The 22783-nt window shown below is 42.5% G+C and overlaps 1 protein-coding gene and 3 non-coding genes across 5 annotated transcripts in view; 1 reads left to right on the top strand and 3 right to left on the bottom strand.

Moving 5' to 3' along the window:
• The window catches only part of sema3h (sema domain, immunoglobulin domain (Ig), short basic domain, secreted, (semaphorin) 3H), a 59763-nt gene that overhangs the window by 1151 nt on the left and 35829 nt on the right, over positions 1-22783 (top strand). For both annotated transcript variants that reach the window (XM_047579920.1, XM_047579911.1), the window contains exon 2: positions 22551-22705. In XM_047579920.1, the coding sequence (XP_047435876.1) occupies positions 22551-22705 (155 nt within the window). The remainder of the gene's footprint in view (positions 1-22550; positions 22706-22783) is intronic.
• Positions 1394-1466, bottom strand: trnar-ccu. Its single transcript has one exon. It is a non-coding gene; the product is annotated as a tRNA-Arg (tRNA).
• Positions 2032-2104, bottom strand: trnar-ccu. Its single transcript has one exon. It is a non-coding gene; the product is annotated as a tRNA-Arg (tRNA).
• trnar-ccu lies at positions 2818-2890 on the bottom strand. The gene has a single exon. It is a non-coding gene; the product is annotated as a tRNA-Arg (tRNA).

Raw genomic sequence — 22783 nt, 5'->3', positions numbered from 1 at the left:
CTTTATGACACGACTGGATAAAAAAAACAAACACATCATGTATTAATGAGAGAAGTGACATTTTTCAGATGCACAACAGAAAGAATTCAGATTCATTTCATCACCAGAGTCTTTGAAACTGAAACGTATTTGCAGCGTTTGCCTTCGTTTCGCTTTGAGCCTTAAAATTAAGTTACTGAATTAACTTTAAGGCTTTTTATGAAAACTGCTTCTCAGGAAAGTTACAAAAACCTTTTTTTTTTACCTGATCACGTTTTTCACATTCATTTTTTCTACTAAAATGTCTCCATTTTATATAGTTTTTTGCCCTTAGTTGATGAAAAAAATCACTAATTAATGAGACAAAGGATGTTTTTCAGATGCATAACAGAAAGAATCCAGATTTATTTCATCAGCAGCGTCTTTGAAACTAAAATAAATCGTCTAAACAGCACGAAGCTTCTCCTCAGGATGTGCAGAAGGTGTCAGATGGGATTTATTTACCCAACTAACACATATCTCCTATTTCTTTTCATTCCTTTCCTCTGTTTTTCTTTCTTTCTCCTTATCAACTATAATATTCTTCGCATTCCTTTCCCCTCATAAATGCCTTTTGCTTTTTTTTCCTTGGTATTTTCTTGGAGTTCAGGTTTATTTCCAGCGTCTAATAAACCATAAACAAGTCGTCGTCCAGGTCAGAAACTTGCCAGCGTGAAACGTCGCCCTCAGGATTTAGAGACGCGTCTCCGTGCGTTAGTTTCAGTCACGGCCAACGAAGAAATAATTATCAGATGGCAGAAATCCCAGATCAAGATCTCCATCAAATTAATTACTCCTTGGCCTCGGGCCGATGCGTCGGCCGTGGAGAAATCAGACGTGACGGAGCGTCAGGAGGAGGAGGAGGAGGAGGAGGAGGAGGAGGACCGGACCTCTGTGATATATGAGTGATTTAAAGCTGAACTCAGACGTATGGTCTGTGAATCCTTCAGTTAAACTCCAGCTCCTTTAATCATGTTCGGTGAGAAACCAACTGATTACACCTTGTTACATAAGCCGAGGCTTCAAAGGTCCGTTAGTGGTGAAAGTGATGAAGCTGGAATCAACCGGTCACGGTCTAGAAGCTGCAGAGAGGAAACTTTGGAGGTGGTGAGATGGTTTTATGGACGTGGATGGAGCAGGTTTCATGTCAGCAGCGTCCACCACCAAACCGGCGTCGATGCTCACTTCAGATATTAGATCTAAAAACTCTAACAGGCCTCCCAGCTAATAGTAGCTAAGCTAGGAAGATCTCCGTTACAAGATGAACCAGTTCCAACACCTACCAAGAAAACTCAGTTAGCAGAGGATGGTTTCGATCCATCGACCTCTGGGTTATGGGCCCAGCACGCTTCCGCTGCGCTACTCTGCTATCAGACACCCCAGATGGGACTCGAACCCACAATCCCTGGCTTAGGAGGCCAGTGCCTTATCCATTAGGCCACTGGGGCTTCAGGCATGTGGTCGTTGGAGGTTGTTGGAGACGATCTCTTTAAGGTAGAGGGTTTTTGTTTGGCATATGATAGCTCTTCCCAGCCTCCCAGCTAATAGTAGCTCTTCACGACTTTCTAACTAATAGAAGTTCTTCTTATCTTCCTAGCCTTCCAGTTAAACAGCTAAGTTTAGCAGAAGATGGTTTCGATCCATCAACCTTCTGGGTTATGCGTCCAGCACACAGTCTCTTTAGGGTGAGAGGTGTTTTGGTGGTAAACAGAGCTCTGTTGTTGTGTTGTTTTGTCTCCGACAGAAATTATTATGATTAGTAGGTCTTCCTAGCTTTCTAACTAACACTAGCTCTTCTTAGCTTCCTAGCCTAGCCTTCAGTTCAACAGCTAAGTTTAGCAGAGGATGGTTTCAATCCTAATAGTTGTTTTTCTTAGCTTCCTAGCCACCCAGCCAATAGTAGCCCCTTAGGCTAGCAAGATTTCCATAAAGAGTTAGCAGAGGATGGTTTCGATCCATCGACCTCTGGGTTATGGGCCCAGCACGCTTCCGCTGCGCCACTCTGCTATGGAACACCCCAGATGGGACTCGAACCCACAATCCCTGGCTTAGGAGGCCAGTGCCTTATCCATTAGGCCACTGGGGCTTCAGTCGTGTTGTCGTTGGAGGTGGTTGGAGACGGTCGCTTTAAGGTAGAGGGTTTTTGTTTGGCATATAATAGCTCTTCCTAGCCTCCCAGCTAATGGTAGGCCCTTAGGCTATGAGGGTGGTTTGAATCCATCGACCTCTGGGTTACGGGCTCAGCACGCTTCCAAAACTAGTAGCAATTGTCCCTAGCTTTCTAGCTAATAGTAGCTCTTCCTAGCCTTCCTGCTTAAAGGATGAGTTTAGCAGAAGATGGTTTCACTCACCAACCTTCTGACTTATGTGCCCAGCATGTTTCCAAAGCTAACAGTTTACCTTCTTAGCCTCCTAGCCACAGAAGTTATTCTTCTATTTTCTTCATTGGTGACCCTAAAGTTGCTGTGTTGGATGTTTCCAAAGCCAGTAGTAGGTCTTCTTAGCTTTCTAGTTTTCTTGTTAATAGTAGGTCTTCCTAGCCTTCCAGCTAAAAGGTTGAATTAAGCAGAGGATGGTTCCAATCCTTCAACCTTCTGGGGCCACACTTACGGACCTAATAGTTGTTCTTCTTCCCTTCCTAGGCCCCTAGTTAATGGTAGTGCTTCCTAGCCACCCAGCTAATAGTAGCCCCTTAGGCTAGGGATATTTCCATAAAGAGATTAGCAGAGGATGGTTTCGATCCATCGACCTCTGGGTTATGGGCCCAGCACGCTTCCGCTGCGCCACTCTGCTACGAAACACCCCAGATGCGACTCGAACCCACAATCCCTGGCTTAGGAGGCCAGTGCCTTATCCATTAGGCCACTGGGGCTGCTCAGGAGCTAAAATGGCCGTGAAAACATGTGCTGACGCGACAGTGCTCGTGCTCTGCAGCGATCCCTGGCTTAGGACGACAATGAATGTCACAACACAGCAGCGATCTGGGAGGCGTCAACACTGGCTGGTACGTGTGTTCTGTGACTGAGCCTCGTCTTCCTCATCACCACACAAGAAATATTTTACCGTGATAGGATAAGAGTAGCTCTTCCTAGCTTTCTAGCTAATAGTAGCTCCACCTTGTTTTCTAGCCTGTCAGCTAATAGTAGCTCTTCTTAGCTTCCTAGCCTGCCAGCTCATAGTAGCTCTTCTTATCTTCCTAGCCTCTCGGCCAGAAGTAGCTCTTCCTGGCGTTATAGGTTTATCCAGGAGGATATTCTGAACTGTATTTGTTGTTATTTTGCCATAAAGCAAGTTATTATTACACAGGATGAGATGTTACAATCCCTTGTGCCATGATCTGAGACAAAACGCATTTAGAAGCCCAGCAACCAACCAACCAACCAGCTAACTAGCCTAGCCAACAGCAGTAAGTAAGACGTTATGGAATATGTGGCTACATGACAACCAACACATCTCTCCTCTGCAAAACACATTTAGAAACCCAATCCAACTGAAGGAAAAACATATTTGTCCATCATCATGCTGATAAGAGCGTTACAAACTTGAAATAATACAGATTTGTTTGTGTTAATCTTGTGTAAACTATGTGAATTATGTGATTATTTGGGGTTAGGTATTTAAATCTTTTGACAGCTCTAATAAAAATCACAACAATCACACAGCGATACGTCCATAAAAGCCTCAGATGAGCTGCCTCTGCTTTATTAACTCAGTTTGAATCTATTAACTCACACTGAGGCTGAATCATGTTTTATTCATAGAGCGTTCACTCCACCAAGATATTTAGATCTTTAGTGTCGGCCACTGGAGGATACTGAGATGAAATCATGTGAGTTCATCCGGAGTGAACGGAGACATCGGCTCACATAGCTCAGCTCCTCGCTGCTGGTGGCTGCTGATGCGATCCAGGCATATTAACTCGTCCTGCTGCTTCTTTCTGGACAAATGCCCAAATCGTAATGTAAACGTAATGAGCCGTTGCTATTAGCATGCAGATTGCTTAGTTATTTTACACGGCGGTTTAATTCATCTGGGTCCAGATGCATGTTTGCTCATGTGCAGTCTGCAGTATCCTCAAATATTAGCACTTTTAGCTGCAGGATATTTGTGAAGGGTGAGTTCAAGGTGTTTCCCAATCATCCCCAGCAAGGACAGTGTTGTAATACACTCTATTACCAGTTCATTAGGTAGGCTAGCGAACGCATTCCACCTGCACTATGTCTTAGCTTCTGGTAATAAGGTTCTGAGAAATGGAGCAAGAGAGTGGCTGAGTTTACATCTTCATCGCATCTTAACGTTCAAATCCATAAATATTTCCACAATAGTAGCTCCTCCCAGCTAATAGTAGCTCTTCCCAGCTAATAGTAGCTTCTTCTAGCCTCCCAGTGAATAGCAGCCCTTCCTAGCCTCCCAACTAATAGTTGCTCTTGTTAGTCTTCCAGCTAATAGTAGTTTTTCTATCTTCCTAGCCACCCAGCTAATAGTAGTTCTTAGTTTTCCAGCTAATAGTAGCTTCTCCTAGTTTCCTAGCCTCCCAGCTTATAGTAGCTCTTCTTAGCCTTCCAGCCAATAGTAACTCTTCCTAACCTCCTAGCTAATATTAGCTCTTCCTAGCCACCCAACTAATCATAGCTCTTTCTAGCTTCTTTTCCTCCCAGTTAATAGTGGGTCTTCCTTAGCCTCCCAGATAATAGTAGCTCATCCTAGCCTGCCAGCTCATAGTAGATTTTCCTAGCCATCCAGCTAATAGTGACTCTTCCTAGCTTCCCAGATAATAGTAGCTTTTCCTAGCTTCCTAGCCTCACAGCTCATAGTAGCTCTTCTTAGCTTCCTAGCCTCCTAGCTAATAGTAGTTCTTCTGTCTTCCTCGTTGCCCAGCTAATAGTAACTCTTCTTAGCCTCCCAGCTAATAGTAGCTCTTCCTACCTTTCTAGCTTCCTACTTTTTGCTGCTTACAGACTCACTTGCCAGTCCATTAAAGTGTGAACTGAAGTTCAGCTGGTGTTGGTGTTAAACCGACTCAAATGGTCACGTTTCCATGATAATAGAAGTCAGAGTACTATTAAGAATAAGCAGATATTTCATTATTCATTTATTCTTTCAGATCTGTTCCTATCTAGGACAGTGCTCTCCAGCTGAGGTGTGGGCTTCACTGGGCTGGTTATCTGGCACGCAACCAGGAGATTCTCTCTTATTAATTTAAATGGAACCGGTCTCCAGCGGCGACGCAGTCTTAGCGCTAATTTGTCGGGTAATTTGACAAAAATACGTTCGAGCACAAACTTACAAACTACAGCAGTGGCAAAGTTTTCAACGAGCAAGAGACTCTTGTGCAAAAGTCGACTTGTTAGCTTAGCATGGAGGCTGCAGGAACATGAATAAGCTAAGGATATTAACCTTTAATAACCCATCTGTTTAGAATCTGGTACCAAAACACACATAGAAATGTAACTTCTAGAGTCGTTTTATAACCGTTTAACCCAAACAAAATATATTTGGGATAAAGTGGGAGTTTATTTACGGTATTTCCTGTTTCTTTTCATTCCTTTCCTCTGTTTTTGTTTCTTTTCCGCATCGTTACACATCCTCCCTCTGTAGTAAATAATTTGGAAGCCACCTCACGTCTAATTCAGTATTTATTTCAGATGTCTGCAGCATTAAAGTCTGTTTGAGGCACCTTAAAGTCAAATTACTGCTTTGTTTTGAAAGTTTTTGGGGATAATTACGTCTCAGATGGGATTTATTCACCTGATTAGAATAAGAATCGTCTTAATTGTCATCGCAGAAAACAAATTCTGCTGTGCAACAAGATTTTATGTTTGGCTAAGCTGTGAGTTTGTATTTATCGTATTTTTATGAGCTAATAACCCAAGTTGGAGATTTCTCTTGTGGAAGAATCAGACTGAATACATGTATAACTTCCGAGCCTTTAAGAGGCCGTGGACACACTTTTACGCTCCCAATACGTTCGTTATAATGATGCTGAGGTTGGTTTTCTTTTTAATCATCGCAGTTAAGTCAAAAATGTGGCTTTTATTAGGACAACACTGTCAGACTGCTCATAATCAGAAGGAAAAAACAAAGTTCTCGCTGCTAAACTTCCGACTCTTACTTTCTGATTAAGGGTCTCGTTGCTCGAGGGTTTTCTCCTCTTTCTGGACAGAGGCTGTGAAATGACTCTAATTACATCCTTGCTCTTGGCCTCAACAACAACAACCCCGTAACGACAGTGGCCTCGCTATAAATTTACTCTCGAGAGGTTTCTGGTGTTAATATCGGAGGCTATCTTTAGCCCCGAAGCCTGTAATTAACCAAAAAAAAAAAACCACTAGCTTCCTATTTCTATCATTTCTCCCTCAAGGATTCATTTGGTCCAATCTGACCTCGTTGTCCCTGGAACGTCCAGATCGTTCAGGGGTTGTTCATGAGTTTCATGAGGGTAAAAGTCACAGCATCCACATTTCGTGCACGTGTGCATTCCTTTCGCCTCGGCACCGTTGGCGAGTTTTAATCCACAAAGGCACATTTGAGTCGTCGGGCGGCTGGAAGCCAGGAGCACATGGGTCCGACGGCTCCGTGACTAACTGTGACCATTAGTTTACCTCATTAGCCGTAGATTAGCGCGAGATGGAGGCGCAGGAAGTGAAGGGTGTGTTCACGCAGAGAGAGACGTCGCACAGACTCAGAGATTCATTCTGCAGCAGCGGTCGCCAGGAATACGTGCCAGTTCATTAGGTACGCTAGTGAAAGGGAATGTTAAAACTCATGTTGTGCAGAGAAAGAGAGCGTTCTTAAAACAGCATGAATATATGAACATTTGGCAAAACATTAGGTACACCAGTGAAAATAACGTCCTAATATAAGAGTCCTGCAGTAAATCCTCCGTCATGAATCCTATTGTTCAGTAGACGTAGAAACAAAAGATGAAGATTTAGTTCATTTTATTATTTTTTAACTAGTGTAACCTAATGAAGTTTACTCCACTATGTATGTCCTATCTATCTGTGTTTACTGTTACTGCTCAGGACTGTTGTGCCTGCACTGAATTATTGTGCTTATTTTACACAGTGGGCGGTTGTATTACTCGGTGAAGGACACTTGCACTTTATTACATCACTTTTTATGCAGCGTTTGAATGCTCCCAACAAAATTACATTGTTTTATTCTGACAAAGACAATGAAAAGAGTGAATGACGTGGCCAGTCCATGTATATGTGTGTGTATCTAGACAAAGAAATCCTAAGTGTAAAGAAAAGTGTAAGAAAACGTTGCTGAAAAGTGTGATTCTGCTGGTTTTCCACTGATGCAAAGATCAGACACGTTCCTCCTCAAGGAAAGGTTCGAGTCTTCCTGTTTAAAGAGTGGAGGATGCACAGCGACAGATAGTGGGTTTTATCATTTGGCCTGGCTTTAAAGCAGAGATCCTTCATACGTTTGGCTTTAAATCTCTGCAGACGACCCTCCCTCCCCTCCCCTCTCACTTGAACCTTCACAGAGCGGCTTCTTTTATTATTTTTTTTTCCTAGCTGGCCTTTTAAAGATGTAGAGGCAGAATTAATGCCACGGAGAATGCTGTATATCTACCGTGCTTTGAGACGGAGCCAAGAAGTGGAAGCCACAGACGGTTTGCAGTGATTTTTCACTCCGGTCGGTTGATTCTAAGTCAGATTAATGTTGTGGTTTTTTGCTGAGAGGGAAAAAGGCAGCGATTTTGCTTGAGAATCTGCAGTCGAGGCAACTACATCATAACAGGCATGTGTCCCAACGATTCATCTAAAGTTAAACGCTCAAAGCTTCCATGACTTGCGGGTCCAGGTCCCAAGGATCCGACTCAGTCTCTGCAGAAAATTGGCACCGATGCATTTTCTAATGTTCTGGCGGACGTTGTTTGAAGCTCTCAGGTTTCCTTTAAGCTGCAGTCTGAGGCCACGCCGTGATGAATAATCACTGGTGCTGAGGTCGGAGGTCAGCTTGTCCACGTGGGTCTGGTCTGACGGTGACACAGTCCAGACCTGGTCCAGTGTCTGATTGTTTGGCTATAACTCTGAGCTGGTATCTGTGTGTGTGTGTGTGGCCGCTCATGTTTGAATGTGGCAGATGATTTGTATCTGTGAGGAACAAGGAAAAGCAATAAGTTTTATTTTGTAGGGACAGCATTTAAACGTTTGTGTCTGGACTCCACACAGATCTAAGAATGATGCCAGCGTCCAGAGCTTTGCTTCTAGTATAAACTGTGACCTGGACGGCTGAGGTTTAACCAGCCAGTCTTTTAGAACTGAAGAAACTTTTTGGATGAAACATCTTCAAGAAAATCCCCCAAAAGTCCTTGTTTTGCTTGTTTAGCTCATAAAATCAACAAATTCAGCTTGTCTGAGTCAACTCTGAACCTGTTGAGTTTTCTTCAAGACATTTCATCCACGAAGAAGCTCCTTGGATTAGTGGCACAAAAGATACTTCCAAGTCCAGTTCTCCTGGTGTAACTTTGTTTTTTGGATACATCATGACCTGGAGAACCTCAACAGACCCACAGTAATTCATTGCACTGGTCATGAAGACGTTTCACCCAACTTCTTTTAAACATGTCTTCTACACTGAAGAAGCTTCTTAGATGAGTGGTGAAATGTCTTCGAGAAAACCACCAAAATGTCCTTGTTTAGTTTGTTTATAGAACCTTCAAAGACCTTCTTGGATGAAACGTCTTCATCGTGGGTTTAACCAGCCTCGTTCTTTTAGTTTCCTATATATCGCTGTGGGAAGCTTCTTCTTGGGCTCTTTGAATAAAAGTGCGCTACATATTTTCAGGGCTGCACAGACTCATCATAAATACGTCGTCTTGCTAAGAATGGCAGCGCTATTGGAGATGTTAGTTTAAGAGTCTTTTAGAATTGGAGACTTGATCGAAACCACCGTGACCTGGATGACTGAGAACCTTCACAGATGTGAGACTCCATCCGACTCAGACCCATTAGAAGAGTGTGATGTTGGTGTAAAATAGAGCAGAGACGTTTTCTGTGGGTGGATGTGAGTTTGCACCGATGGGCTTTGTTCCCAGGCTTCTCCAGGCCTCCCACTGTAATTGCACCAGTAATTGGTGAAGTGATAACCCCATTTCCACAGGAAACGTGCCCCGGTTTCCTCCAGCGATGGTTCTCCCTCCTGTGGTGGCGCAGCCAACAAAGTCCTCCCCCTGGGAACGATGCACCAGACAGCTAAAGTTCCCTGGGGCTCCGCTCGTAGACGAACAGACGGACAAAGACGCACACATGTGTAGCTTTCAGCACAGTTCACACGGACAATGCTTTAGGCTGCCGGAGAATAATTGGGTAGATTAATGGTAATCTGGTGGGTGGGTGTGCAGCAGAAAGGATGAAGAAACGAGGCGAACATCCTCTAAAACACCAGGAAAATAACAAAGTCGGACTCCCGGCGAGTGAGATAACAACTGAAACCTGAATCTTTCATCATCCTCTCATCATTTTTTATCTCATACTGTATGTCACTCATATTTCCGTGTGCCGGTACAAACCCCTGCAAGGCTCACAGAACTATTCCTCACTTTTCTTATATTTCAATGTGTTGCACGTCTTACATTCATCTGGGAAAGTTTCCTCTGCAGAGCTTCACGTCACTCTTCATAAAAGGTGAAATACACCAGCAGGGCTGCTTGGTAATGACATCAGCACACGCTTCCTACCTTTCCTGTGGTCTCAGGTCGTCATCTCGGCCTCGATCTGTTCCTCTGATGCCGGCGTGAAAAAGCTGCGCTGACGTTCTCTCTCTGCTCTCTTTGCCAAATGGATTCTTTTCCGTCTCGGTGCTTTCATCTGTTGTTTCTGTTTCGCTGTGACGTCCCTGGTCCTTGGCTCCCAGCCTCACGGTGACAGTCAGAGCTGGACGTGTCCACAAGGAGACGTCTCAGAAGCTAATCGTGAAGGTTCTCAGTCATCTAGGTCACGGTACATACAAAGAATAATTGAGAAAGTTTTCTGCTGCCCAGATAGTTCAGCTAGAAGTGTTTGATTGGCTTCTCTTTGTCTACATTCAGCTCATTTTTAAACAGAACTCATATTATTTTGGTCTGCATTTCACACCTTGCAGCCGCTAACATAATGCACACGGGCCTGATGATTAATACGACGCCTGGACTTATTCTGAGAGAATAACAAACTCTGCACACAGCTCCCGCTTATGTGGAAAAGTCACAGACGTCATCTTTACAGCGAAAACTGCTTCACACGAGTCTAAAAAAGAGACAAATGAGGAAATAAAGCCGCTTTGAAACCAGCTTTGTCACAATCTTCCTCCGCTCTGCAGGTGCATTTGTCCTGACTGAGTGAATGTTTTGCAATGCAGGAATGTTCTTAGCTGTATCACACGCCGCACATTTTCTCTAATCACATCGAGGTCTGTCAGAGCTCCCATGACCAGCAGCCTTTAATCTAATGTTCACCGAGGACAAATATATCCAGCAAACACATTTGTCCGACTATCTCTGTTGAGAATTCCCCCGTTACGCAAACCTCACTCCTCAACTAACCTAGAAAAACCGACAAACAAAACCTCTCACACATGCAGATATTCACATAGAGGAACGAGTCGTTCTCACACATGTTCCTGTGTGTGGTTCCTCGCAGGATTATGTCCGTTCTTTTCCATCTTAACGCTTTCCGTCTTTGATTCAAAGCGACAGGAGTCGGAGGCCAATTGGCTCCGATCAGAGGTCGCGACCCTCATTGACCTCCCTGTCAGCTTGATGCTGATAAGAGCTGCTGCACTGAGCCGCTTCGTACGACTGTGAATGTGAGTGGGTTTCGCTTGAGAATGTGCAGATTTGCGCTTTCTCTTCGGACCAGACCAGAGGCAGGTTCTGTTTCTTTTGCAAGTTATTTGAATAAAAGAGGGAAAAAAGTGCACTAAATATTTCAGGCTGCAACGACTTGCAGAAAATATGTCTATGTTCCTGCACGTTGGTGCACATAGCATTGGTTAGCAATATAACTAGATGGTAGACTCTAAGCTGCAGGCCAGCTGGGAGGAGGTTTTACCGTTCAAACACAATCTAGTGCAGATTTGCAAATGTGCAGATTCATGCTTTTTCCTCAGACAAGACCAGAGGCGGCTTCTTTTTTAGTTGTAGTTCTTTATCTCGTTGTGTGGAGCTTCTTTTTTTGGGCTGATTGCAAGTTCTTTGAATTAAAGTTAGTAAAAAGTTTGCTAATTATTTTCAGGGCTGCAACGATTCGTCGTAAATACGTCGACTTGCAAAGAATGTGTTGAAAAAATGTCTCTTACCTAAGGGTCAAAAGAGAGAACATTCATTTCTCATTGTTAAAACTTTTATCCAGTAGAGGGCAGTAACACGACCGCTAGCTCACTCACTTTCTGAAAGTGAAGCTCCTCCCAACTATAGCTGAATATTTGGACTGTAATCGTGAATTTAGTCTGATAATTGGTTGGTGGTCAGAGTCTGGGAGTCATTGTGTCCTCATCAGATGCTAATGGTGATGCTAATGGCAACTCTAATGGTAACAGTAATGGTGACGCAAGTGGTGACGCTAATGGTGGCACTACCGGAGGTGCTAGAGGCGACACGAGTGGTGACAGTAGTGGTATTGCTAATGGCAACGCTAGTGGTGATGCTAATGACGACGCTTGTGGAGATTCTAATGGCAATGCAAGTGGAAATGCTAGTGGAAATGCTAGTGGAAATGCTAGTGGTGATGATAATGACAGCACTAGTGGAGATGCTAATGGTGACAGTAGTGGTAATGCTAATGGGTACGCTGATAGTGATGCTAATGGTGATGCTAATTCTATAGCTTGTCTCCATGTGTCTGTTTCTGCTCGTATCATCTTCTAAAATGAACCCAGGTGGATTTCCAGTAACCTCCTGCTCTAAGTGGGTGTTAGCAACCTTTAGCAGTGGTTAGCATCACAGCCTGTAGCTACTGGCCCGAGACTTTACCACTGAAACTCAGTCTAGGTCATGGTTTATCCAACAAACGCTGAAACGAGCACAGCTGTGATTCGTTGGGTTCCTTGATGAAGTTTTTTTTTAAATCTGAAGACGTGGATGAAATATTTTCAAGAAACTCCACTAGTCCAGTCGTCCTTGTCTCGGCTGGTTTATTACTATTATTTTTATTTTGTTCTACAGAGCAGTTTGAGTAATGACCCGCTCTATAAAACAGCCTGTTCACAGAAGGTAATTTCAGTCGCTTTCTTCCACAATAAAAAGCTGCTGCTCATCTTTCTTTTTTGTCCTCTTCTCTTCTCTCTCATTTTGTGGTGAAATTGGTGTGAAAGCGAAAGAAAAGGAAAGAAAAGAAAATCAATTCTTCATTCAGATTTTTCTCTAAAGGCTGCGCGGTTGTTGAACGGATTCGACTCTGGGTCGATAAGAGAATCATCAGGACGCAGACGAACGCTTCTCAAAGTTTCTCCAGAGCTGATGTTTGAGAGAGATGGTTAAAGATAAACTTAAAAACATATGGGAATGAATTTTACACAAAAGAAAGAAGCAGTGATTATAAACCAAAAGCAAAACAAGAAAAAAACAATTTGATTATATAAATATCTATATAAACATACAAATATACGTACAGTGTGTAGCTGTGTGTTAGCGTTAGCATCGTGTTTATAGATGGAAGCTGCTGATTGTGCTTCTTTTCTTTATTTATCAAATGCATTTAACCGTTAACTGTTACAACAAATGCTTTTCTTCCCCACAAGGAGTTTATTTTTTAAATGCTTCACAAAATAAAAGAGGAGGATTTTCTGTTGTAGCTTTAACCAAACAGTCGACCTTAGAATTGATCTTCAGAAGAAATATGAATAATTTTATGAATCTGTAATCAGTTCTAAATAAAAGTAAAATGCGTGGGAGAGAGGAACCCAGACCTGAGACAGACGTCTGTGATGGAAGCCTTTAAATTCAGAGAGACAGGTAATAAATATCCAGGTATATAGTGAAAATACACGTAGATCATGTCAACATACTGTAGTTTCTTAACAAAAACATATAAATGGGAAAAGATAGAGGATGTAGAACGAGACCTTTGTTTTCAAAGTTCTGTCAAGTTCCAACCTGAAAACCAATCTGCCCCCAAAAGAATTATATTATAATATGTTATAAGTCAGAGCAACTGTTATTTTAATTTTTGTTTGAGAGAGATCTTTTTTTATTTTAAAGTGATTTGCTCAGAATAAAGAGAAGTCTGATATTTGGCAGCTTGTTTAATTCTTATACAGAGGAATAAAATATAATATAATAATATAATATAATATATTTTCATTTTTGCATTTTCAAATGTTCATTGTAAAAGTTTCATATGCACACGTAGACGTTGTGTTCGAGTGCTGTGGGGAATTAAAAGGGTTCCAGAAACATAAAGCAGAAAAGATACGAATAATAAAATACAACTAAAGACGAGACGGCCCTAGTCGGAATTAATTAGCTCGCTAGCATCGTGACTTATTCTGCTGTTTGAATGCTAACAGGTAGATAGACGGGTTAATTATCTGCCCTCTAGTGGAGGAGGATGTAATTGTTCTTCCTGTTTCTATACGTCACTGCACGAACCAAGACTAATTATTTGCAGTAAATAAATAACAATTTTCTGACCAATTAAGTGAAAGTGGATAGTTTCCCGCGGCTCAGTGTTCGTGTGTCGCTCCGTTAGAAAACAAACGTCCATTATTCAAACTTCCCCGTGTTGTGTTTTAGCCAAACTGTTGACAGGAGGTGTGGACCAAACTGGTGGTGGAGGGTGGAGAGGGTGGAGGGGTTTAGGAAGCAGGGCCAAGAGACCCCCCTACACCCCCCCCCCCCCCCCCCAGCAACCCCCCCGCACCGCACCCCCCCCCCCCCCCCCCACCCCCCCCCCCACCCCACCAACCCCCCCCCCCCCCCCCAACCAACCCCTCTCAAATTATATCAGCATGATTGCTGTTACTAAGGCAACTGTCCCAAGAGTTAGGGTGGGGTGGGTGCAGCTGGTGTTACACGACTGACTCAAGGGTGTGTGTGTGTGTGTGTGTGTGTGTGTGTGTGTGTGTGTGTGTGTGTGCATGGTGGAGAAAAGAATGTGTTGGGTTTTTTTTTTCATGCTGAATAAGAACCATTCATCGCTGTGAGGTCAAGATGGGAGACGTTTGACTGGGATGAAGGTTTCCAGAAATTCTGTGCATGCAGGGTGTGTGTGTGTGTGTGTGTGTGCGTGTGTGTGTGTGTGTGTGTGTGTGTGTGTGTGTGTGTGTGTGTGTGTGTGTGTGCGCGTGTGTGTGTGTGTGTGTGTGTGTGTGTGTGTGTGTGCAGGATAAAGAAAGCGAGTAAACCCCGCGTTGGTGCAGAAATCTAAATTTGTTTCGGCGTTGAACATGTGCTGCTGACTCACCACCGGTCGCAACCACCGTCCGTCTCTGCCAGCCCGAGACGAAGCCTCTCATCTGTGATAAAGCTGCTTTTAGATCGTGTTTGTTACGTTCGTCGAGTTCATTATTCTCCCAGAAGAGTTTAGAAAAATCAGATCTGTGTGTTTTGCTGCAGACAAAAAATATATGACAATTAAATTTGGTCGATCGGTGGAATCAAAAGATAAGTTCTGAAAACAAAAGGAAACTATTCTTATTCTCGTTAAATCAGGATTCCTTTTAACAACGGTAGTTTTTTAAACGTGTGATTAACTCACAGACTGTTAATGTGACATAATTTGGGAAATCAGGACGTAATTAAAGCAGCAGTAACGGGTGTGGAAAGCAAGTGGGCTCTAAAGTGCGGTCGTAGTAAATACTTTTGCCCTGTAGATGGCAGTAATTTGACCTGTGGCGCCAAAACTGACAAAAATGCCAAATGAAGCACGTGGCCTCACGTTTAAATTTAAAGTTTTAATGAAAGATGAAGTTTGACACTTTTGACTTTGTCTAGTTAAATCCAGGCTCTGTAAAATAGAACCAGCATTAGCTTTAATCGCAAATTAACTGTGGAAATCGTGCGATTAATCGCGATTAAATATCTTTTGAAAGCCCTCATTATATTACGATAAAATATATAACACTGTGGTTTTTCATTTTAATTCAATTTCTAGTTTAGTGTCTAGAGGCTAGAAACCCTTGAATTTTGTTAGCATGTTAATATTAGCATTTAGCACTGCTCCTGTTTGATTCACAGTTATTTAATGTTGTTGTCAGTACGTCCAGCTCTTTCTTTAATTATTCTAAAATTATAATTACGTACCTGAACCCATGTGTAGGATTCTGCACAGGGATACGGGGACGGTGGATTCAGTCTCTGGACCCGTTTATATATTTATGTTTCAGAAAAAGTGAAACATAATTCAGTAGCACTATAAACTATAAACTACAACTACAGGCCGTGAGTGTTTATTAGCGTGTTGACAAAGCCGCTCTCAGTTCCCTCTTGCAGATCTGAAAGCGCCACCTCGTTGCTCTAATGCTGATTTAATGAGCTGTAGCTATTTCAGCCCGTCCGACCCGACAGCATCTTGTGATGATGAATGTTTTCTCTGCAGAGCTGGTTTCACATTCAGTCAGTGTTTATATATTTATTTATTTATTTATTTCCCCCCCGTGCTTCATACTGAATTAAACAAGGTCGCGCTGCTCTGAAGATGCTCCGTTAATTCAGATGAAGTGCTCGGCGCTCGGCGAGAAGGGAATTCCTCCAGGACCTGATGGTCGGTGAAGTAGTTTAACTTAAAGACCACGAGCTAAGAAATAATAATGGCAGAGATGGAGGCTATTAGCTGCTTCTTTATTTATTTCACCAGGTTTTAATATAAAATCTCCTCGTTGCCACCAGTTTGTCTCCAGTGGGTGTTCCAGACTCTGGTTGCCTAGGTAACCCTCCTCCCACATCAGAATAACACAAACATGTCGCTAGCGTTCATACGGCTGCTAGCACACGCTTCAGTGGTGATAACTCGCTTGGTTTGTTTGTGATTCCTTCTTAAAAATAACTTCCCCCATTCGTTTATTTTTTGTTACGGTTTAACTTTCTGCATAATTAAGGGAGCGACAGGCAGAGAGTTGGGTGGGCGGGTCTCTGTTTTAGCCCCGCCCCCAGACAAACCCAATGGCACCTATAGGCTCCGCCCACTTCTGGCTTCATTTTCGAGGTTCAGAATCCAATGGAACAACATCCGGCACCGTCATAAGGACCAGGTCCGTCCTCTGATGAGTCACCACAACAGAGACCGACTCAGTATTAGGAAGGTGGTCATAATGTTACGGCTGATGCCTCCTCTGAGACTCGTGGAGGCTTTTGTTATTGTTTCCTGCTGAGTTTTAAGTTTCTACGTTTCATTTCCTTCATTGCCTCATTTTATTTCTTCTTCCTTATTTAGTCGCCATCTTTCCTCCTCATCCTCAACTTCCTCCTCCTCCTCCACCTGCTCCACCTCCTCCTCTTCCTCCTCCTCCTCCTCCTCCTCCTCCTCCTCCTCCTCTTCCTCCTCCTCCTCCTTCTCCTCCTTCCTTCTAATCTATCTTCCTTTCCTCCTCCATCCACCCACATGTCCATCATTCAACCTGAAGCATGATTTTTACAGGTGCTCTCTCTCCTCCCGTCTCCTCTGATTCCTCGTCCTCCATCAATATTTATTAATTTCCTCCATGAAAGACACCCCCCCTCCCCCCGTCCCCCTCCTCACCCGTCTCCCCCCGTCTCCCCGTCCTCTTCTGTCCATCATCGTGCCGTGTTTTGACATTTTTCTCCCGTTCTCATCTCGTAGCCGTCTTCGCCCGTCGGACCATTTTCGTCTCGTTGTCACTTTGTCATTTTTCTCATCTTCACTCCTGCTGTTCCTCCTCCTCCTCCTCCTCCTCCTCCACCTCCTCCTCCTCCTCGTTCTTTTACCTCTTTTATTTCTAGGTTTGCATCAACCACAGAAAAACGATTTTCCCAGAATAATCCCACTCTTTAAATCATCAACTTCTGATCTCACCTGGTTCATCTGTAACTGTATAATATTCACACCTGGTGTTAATGGATGAAAACGTGCCTCCATGTACGGAAGGAAGGAAGGAAGGAAGGAAGGAAGGAAGGAAGGAAGGATTAGTTCCTAGTTCAGTTTGTTCAGACCAGACGTCTCTGATTCAGGTTCATTTCTACCAGTGAATGAACGGATGAGTTCAGTAGCTGGTTTTTAATGGGACCAGGACTCATTAAAGTGGGTTCACATTAAACCACTCAGTCAGTTTTATTTCTGAATCCATCAGTTTTGTTTTTTTTATTTTTTATTTTTTGTTCACATGCCAAAGAGTCACTGTAAGCGAAGGTCACATGGCTCCAGCAGCGTGGGACGGCCTTAATTGGGCACAGTTGTGAAAACTTGTCATCTCTCCATGTTGGACATTTTGATGTATTTGGATAAATTAGATTCAAGTTCCTGTAAATTAAGTTAAACTTGATGGAGCCCTGAGTCCTTCTATCAGCTAAAAGCTTCGAGTTAGAGGAAGAGGAAACCACATGTGGGGACGAATAAATGAAGGAGGTAAGAAAAGAAAAGAAGGAAGGAAGGAAGGAAGGAAGGAAGGAAATAAGGAAAGAAGGAAAGAAATAAGGAAGGAAGGAAGGAAGGAAGGAAGGAAGGAAGCGGGTTTGTGCCACGTCCTTCAAGATGCTTCCAGACCAAATATGTTCTCCTTTAATTTTTTAAAGGTGCAACCTGAGCCCTTTGTTGTGCTAGCTTAGCATGCTAGCATGTTGTTTAGGGCAGATATCAGTCTGGACAGAGAGCGGCAGCGTTATCTTAGCAGAGGTATTACTAAGATATTTTCTTGGTATTTTAAAAAGGTCGTGTTGACACAAGAATTATAACTCATTCCTCGTCAGACTCTGGCCTTTCTCTCACCTCTCGCTCTGTTCAAACATTCCTGTTTCTTTTTCAGTCTGTCATCGAACGGCGTCCCACTTCCCCCCGTCAATCTTCTTTTATTTTAACCTGTTTTCTGCCTGTGTCGTCTTTTCTTTTAAACCCACACACAGTATTTAGAGTCATTCGCCTGCAGGAGAGTGGATAATTGCCAAATAGTTTTTTTTTATTGCAGTGGTGCTCCTTTGAGTTTTGATGGATGTTTAATAAGCTCTGCGAGCTTGTCTGGTAGCTTGTGATTATTGCAGAGCTGGTCTAGTGATAAAACCAGTCGTCTTCTGTGTGATTTGAGGATTAGTTTTACCGTCGTGTTTCATGTGGCGCATTCACACAGGATAAAATATTTACTACATAGTTCTGGCTCTGCTACTTTCCCCCTCACCCCGCGACATATCAGAGGACATTTTACACTTAAGTTACTTTCTGTTACTACTAAACTATAGAACCCGTCACAGCTTGTAAACAGTGTGATGTATTTTGAGGGGCGGGGCTTAGCTGGAGGCAAAACATCTCAGACATGCTAGCTTGTATGCATGCTAGCATGCTCACTCACTGGATGGACGATTTGACAGGACTGCCCAGCGTCTACACCCGGGGTTTCAAACTCATTTTAGGCCACATGCAATTTGATCTCAAGCGCACCAGACCAGTTACGTAACAGGACAATAATAACAATAATAGTAACCTAAAACTTAACCATAATAACCTATAAGTCACAACAACGTAAGATTTTTTCCATTTATTTTAGTGTAAAGAAGAATGGACAGATTAAGAGAATGTTATATTAATATATATATATATACATATATATAAATCTGACCTGATATGAAGTGTGCTGATGATTGTCTCATCCCATCTTTTAATTGCGTTCAACCAAAGGCTGGCAGTGGCTGTTTTATACAATAAAACTTGGTGGTTTTGTCTTTTTGGTTTTGGCACGAAAAAATACAACAAGACGTCATATTCATGGTTGAAAGTGACAGTGTTCGCCTCCAGTTTCCCTCTGTTTTGCCTCTAGCTAACCTCACAGTGACGTGGGCCATGAATCAGAATCAGAAAAAAGACAAAGAGTGGCACATACAATTAAAAAGTAAGAGAAGAAATAGGGCAAAAGCAGCATATTGTGAGTTCTGCTACCAGTAACTATATAAATGTTACTGTAGAGGTAATAAGGCAGAAGTATCTATAAAGAGTCGAGATGAAGTCCAGGTTGATTATCTTGGTTTTATTGCTTTTATATTAATGTGGATTAATTTAAATTTGTGTTGCTTGCACAGCTCTTTGGCTTAAATGCGCTACGGAGATGAAGTTTCCAGAATTCAGCTAAAAATGATCAGAAGAGTAGATTCTGATGAGACGTTTGACCTTAAACAACAAATTAAACCCTATTTGCATTGGAATTATTTTGCTTTTTTTGACCTGCTGTATAGAGATGTACCAGAATGACGGATTTTAACCCTGTGCACATCAACTATTTGTAAGGTTACAGCAAATTCCCACCCCAACTCTCCTGTGATGAAACTAATTAAGCAGTAATCTGAATTTCTGTGTTTTTTTATTTTATTATTAAAGAGGTTTTGTTCATTTGCTGGTTTTTCCTCCCTCTTCTTACGCTAGATTTACACAGGTTGCGTTATAAATCAAAGCTTGGAGAAATGTGTGGATGCAAAGTCGAGATGTGGCTGCAGAAAAAAAAAAAGAAGCTCAAAACCATCAGAAGAACTAAATCATGAAGGATGATGCGACGGATGAGACGTGCAGCTGCAGGTTTCGAGGTGTTGGATTCTGTTTAGTGATGCATTAATGTGTTCACATCACATTAGTGGAGATGGAGCTGATTTAAATACTGACTGGGAGGTTGAATCAAGCTCTGTACGTCAGCCAGGTTGATTAAGAAGGACATGTTATGTGCGTTTCTCACATCGTGGTCCAGCTGTCTGTGATTTTTCAAGTTCAAACTGGTTTTATAAGCTCTCTCTGCATCTCGCTGCCAACGTGTGAAGCCATTTCTGTTCCTGCTTTACAGCCTTAATGTTTATGCTTTTAGTTCGGGCCGAAATGATGCCAGGTCCAGTCCACTGAACAACACTTGGCTTCAGTTAAAATACAGGAACTAACACAAGGCAGATGGACGTGCAGCTCCTCGTCCTCGCTCCGGTATCGGACCATCTCCCCGCACCATAGTTCTCATAGTTTACATGGTGCAGCAGTGTAATCATTTTAAAAAAATGTAATCTGTTGTTTCAGACTCGCTGGTTATCTGTCTGGAGATGTGACTCGGGTACAGCGCGTTAAACGTCGTGTGTCGGGTTTGTTTATTCCTAAATGATACATTCGAGCTTCTTTGTTGGATGCGAGCGTCCGGCCCGATAAGAAACATGCGACAGTTGCGTGTGATAGATGCTGCAGGTGTGGGAAAGTTTGTGTCTTTGTGCAATATGTCGATTTATCTGATTGATCGTCTGTTAAGGAAGCAGTTTGCTTCAGAGCTTCAGAGACACTGCGTTCGTTTTTGTTGTTTCTTAAACCCATGTCAGAGTGTTTATGGATTCAGCCAAGACAACGCAGGATGAGACCATGAGAGAATAGATGGAGGGATGAAAGGGCCCCATGTGGAGATGGATGATGATGGTCTCTAGACGTGGAACTGAAGTTATATTCACTACATTAATCACGATTAATCAAAAGTTATGACAGAGAGAAGAGAATAGAAGGGAAAAAGAGGAATGTGGTGGTTTTGAGAATTGACAAACATGTAAAGAAGCATGGGACACAAAGTGACATGAGGCTTTGTCTTATTCTTGAGCTTAAGTTATATTAACCGCATTAATCACGATTAATCACAAGCAATGAAAAAGAGGAAGAAAACAAATAAGAGGGATGGAAAGGGTTGGGTTGAGAACTCAGACAAGAGGAGGAGAGAGGAGGAAGATGCATCTTTAAAGGTGAGAACAGAAAGAAAAGTGAGATGAGGCGTGGGCTTGTTCTTAAACCTAACTTTTATTACCTCCGTTAATCACGATTAATCGCAAGTAATGAAAAAGAAGGGAAAGGAAAGAATAGAGCGGGATTGAATAGAAACGTGGGTAGTAAGACGCGATTTTATAGGAAAACATAATAACAAGAGACAGGATCTTTGTCTTTAACCCAACAGTTATTAACCTCATTAATCGCGATTAATTGCGAGTAATGACAGAGATAACAGGAAGAAAAAAAAGGAGGATGGAGAGAACTGTGGTTAAGAAACTGAGACAAACGGAGACAGATAAGACACAACTTTATAGGGAAACACTGGACAGAGTATTACATGAGGTGTGGTCCTTAGTGTGAGCTTAGCTTATTTTAACCTCATTAATCGCAATTAATCGCATGTAATGAAAGAAAGAATAGAAGGAAAAGAAAAGAGAGGGATGGAGAGAACTGGGCTTCAAGACAAACAGAGAGAAAGACAGATAACACAGACTTTTACAGGTAAACACTGGGCAGAGAATTACATGAGGTGTGGTCCTGGGCTTAACACATATTTACCTCATTAATTGCAATTAATCGCATGTAATCAAAAAACAATAGGAAGAAAAGAAAAGAGGGATGGGGAGGGTTTGGGGTGAGATTTGAGACAGAAGGAGATAGAGTGAGAGAGAGACAGCACACCTTTATAGGAACACCTTGGTCTCACCATATATTAACCTCATTAATCGCAGTTAATCGCAAGGAATGAAAACGAAAACAGGAAGAAAAGAGGAGAGGAGGGTGGAGAGAACTGTGGTTCAGGAACTGAAACCAACAGAGAAGGGTTAGACACACCTTTACAGGTATGAACTGGGCAGAACATCACATGAGGTGTGGTCCTGAGCTTAACATATATTAACCTCAGTAATCATAATTAATTACGATCAATGCAAAAAGAGGAGGAAGGAAGAAAAGAAAAGAGAGGGTTGGGGGTGAGAATTGAGACAAAGGGAGAATGAGAGACAGATGATACATCTTTAGAGGAATATCTTGGTCTTATCCCTGACTTTAACTTATATGAACTTCATTAATCACAATTAATCGCATGATTATCCGTGGTTAAGGCGCAGTTAACACAAATTAATGAGCTACATGAACCTTAAGACATGAACACTGTTGTATTGTTGTATTGTGTCCTTTGTTCTTATTAAACCATCTACGGAGAATAAGCAAATATGCATTTTCACAAAATGTAAAATGATAATTTTTATATTTCATTAAAGCTGGTTGATTGAAGAAATGTATTATTATTCCTCATAAATTTCAATTAAAAAAAAAAAGATGAGGAAGTAGCACATCAACAGTGAGAACTAATTAATTTGAAGTTTTGTTGCCTTTTCATTACTGATGTTACCAACGAGTCATATTGTGACTATGTGTAAATATGGACAAAGCGTCTCATTTTCATTTCATTGGCCAAAGTGACTATTTTCTATTTGACGTTATTTTAGTGTTTTAGTTTGGCCCCACCCATTAACATAGAGGGGGTGGAGCTTATGACCTATACTGCATCCCCCAGCCACTAGGGGGAGCTGTACTTGCTTTGGCTTCACTTCTGATGAGCTGTTCCTCCGTCCATCTTTATCCTGTCGACGATTCTGACCTGTCGTTCCTTCTCCTCGTATTCAGAGCTGGTCCAGAACGGCCGCCTGCTCACGCTGCCCCTAGTGGCCGGAGACCTGCACTCGCTGCTGCCCGACGAAGACAGGAGGCGTCTGTACGTGGCCATGAAAGACAACCTTCTGTCCACCAGCCTGGACGACATAACTCAGAACCCGAGGAAGGTTAGAAATGAAGGACGCATTCACATGACATGACGCACACAACGTAAACACACACAGTTTAGAGGCTTGATGGAGTTA

The sequence above is a fragment of the Mugil cephalus genome, chromosome 1, assembly GCF_022458985.1.
Source record: "Mugil cephalus isolate CIBA_MC_2020 chromosome 1, CIBA_Mcephalus_1.1, whole genome shotgun sequence".
In the NCBI taxonomy this organism is placed as follows: domain Eukaryota; kingdom Metazoa; phylum Chordata; class Actinopteri; order Mugiliformes; family Mugilidae; genus Mugil; species Mugil cephalus.
This window is presented reverse-complemented; position numbering and strand designations above follow the sequence as displayed.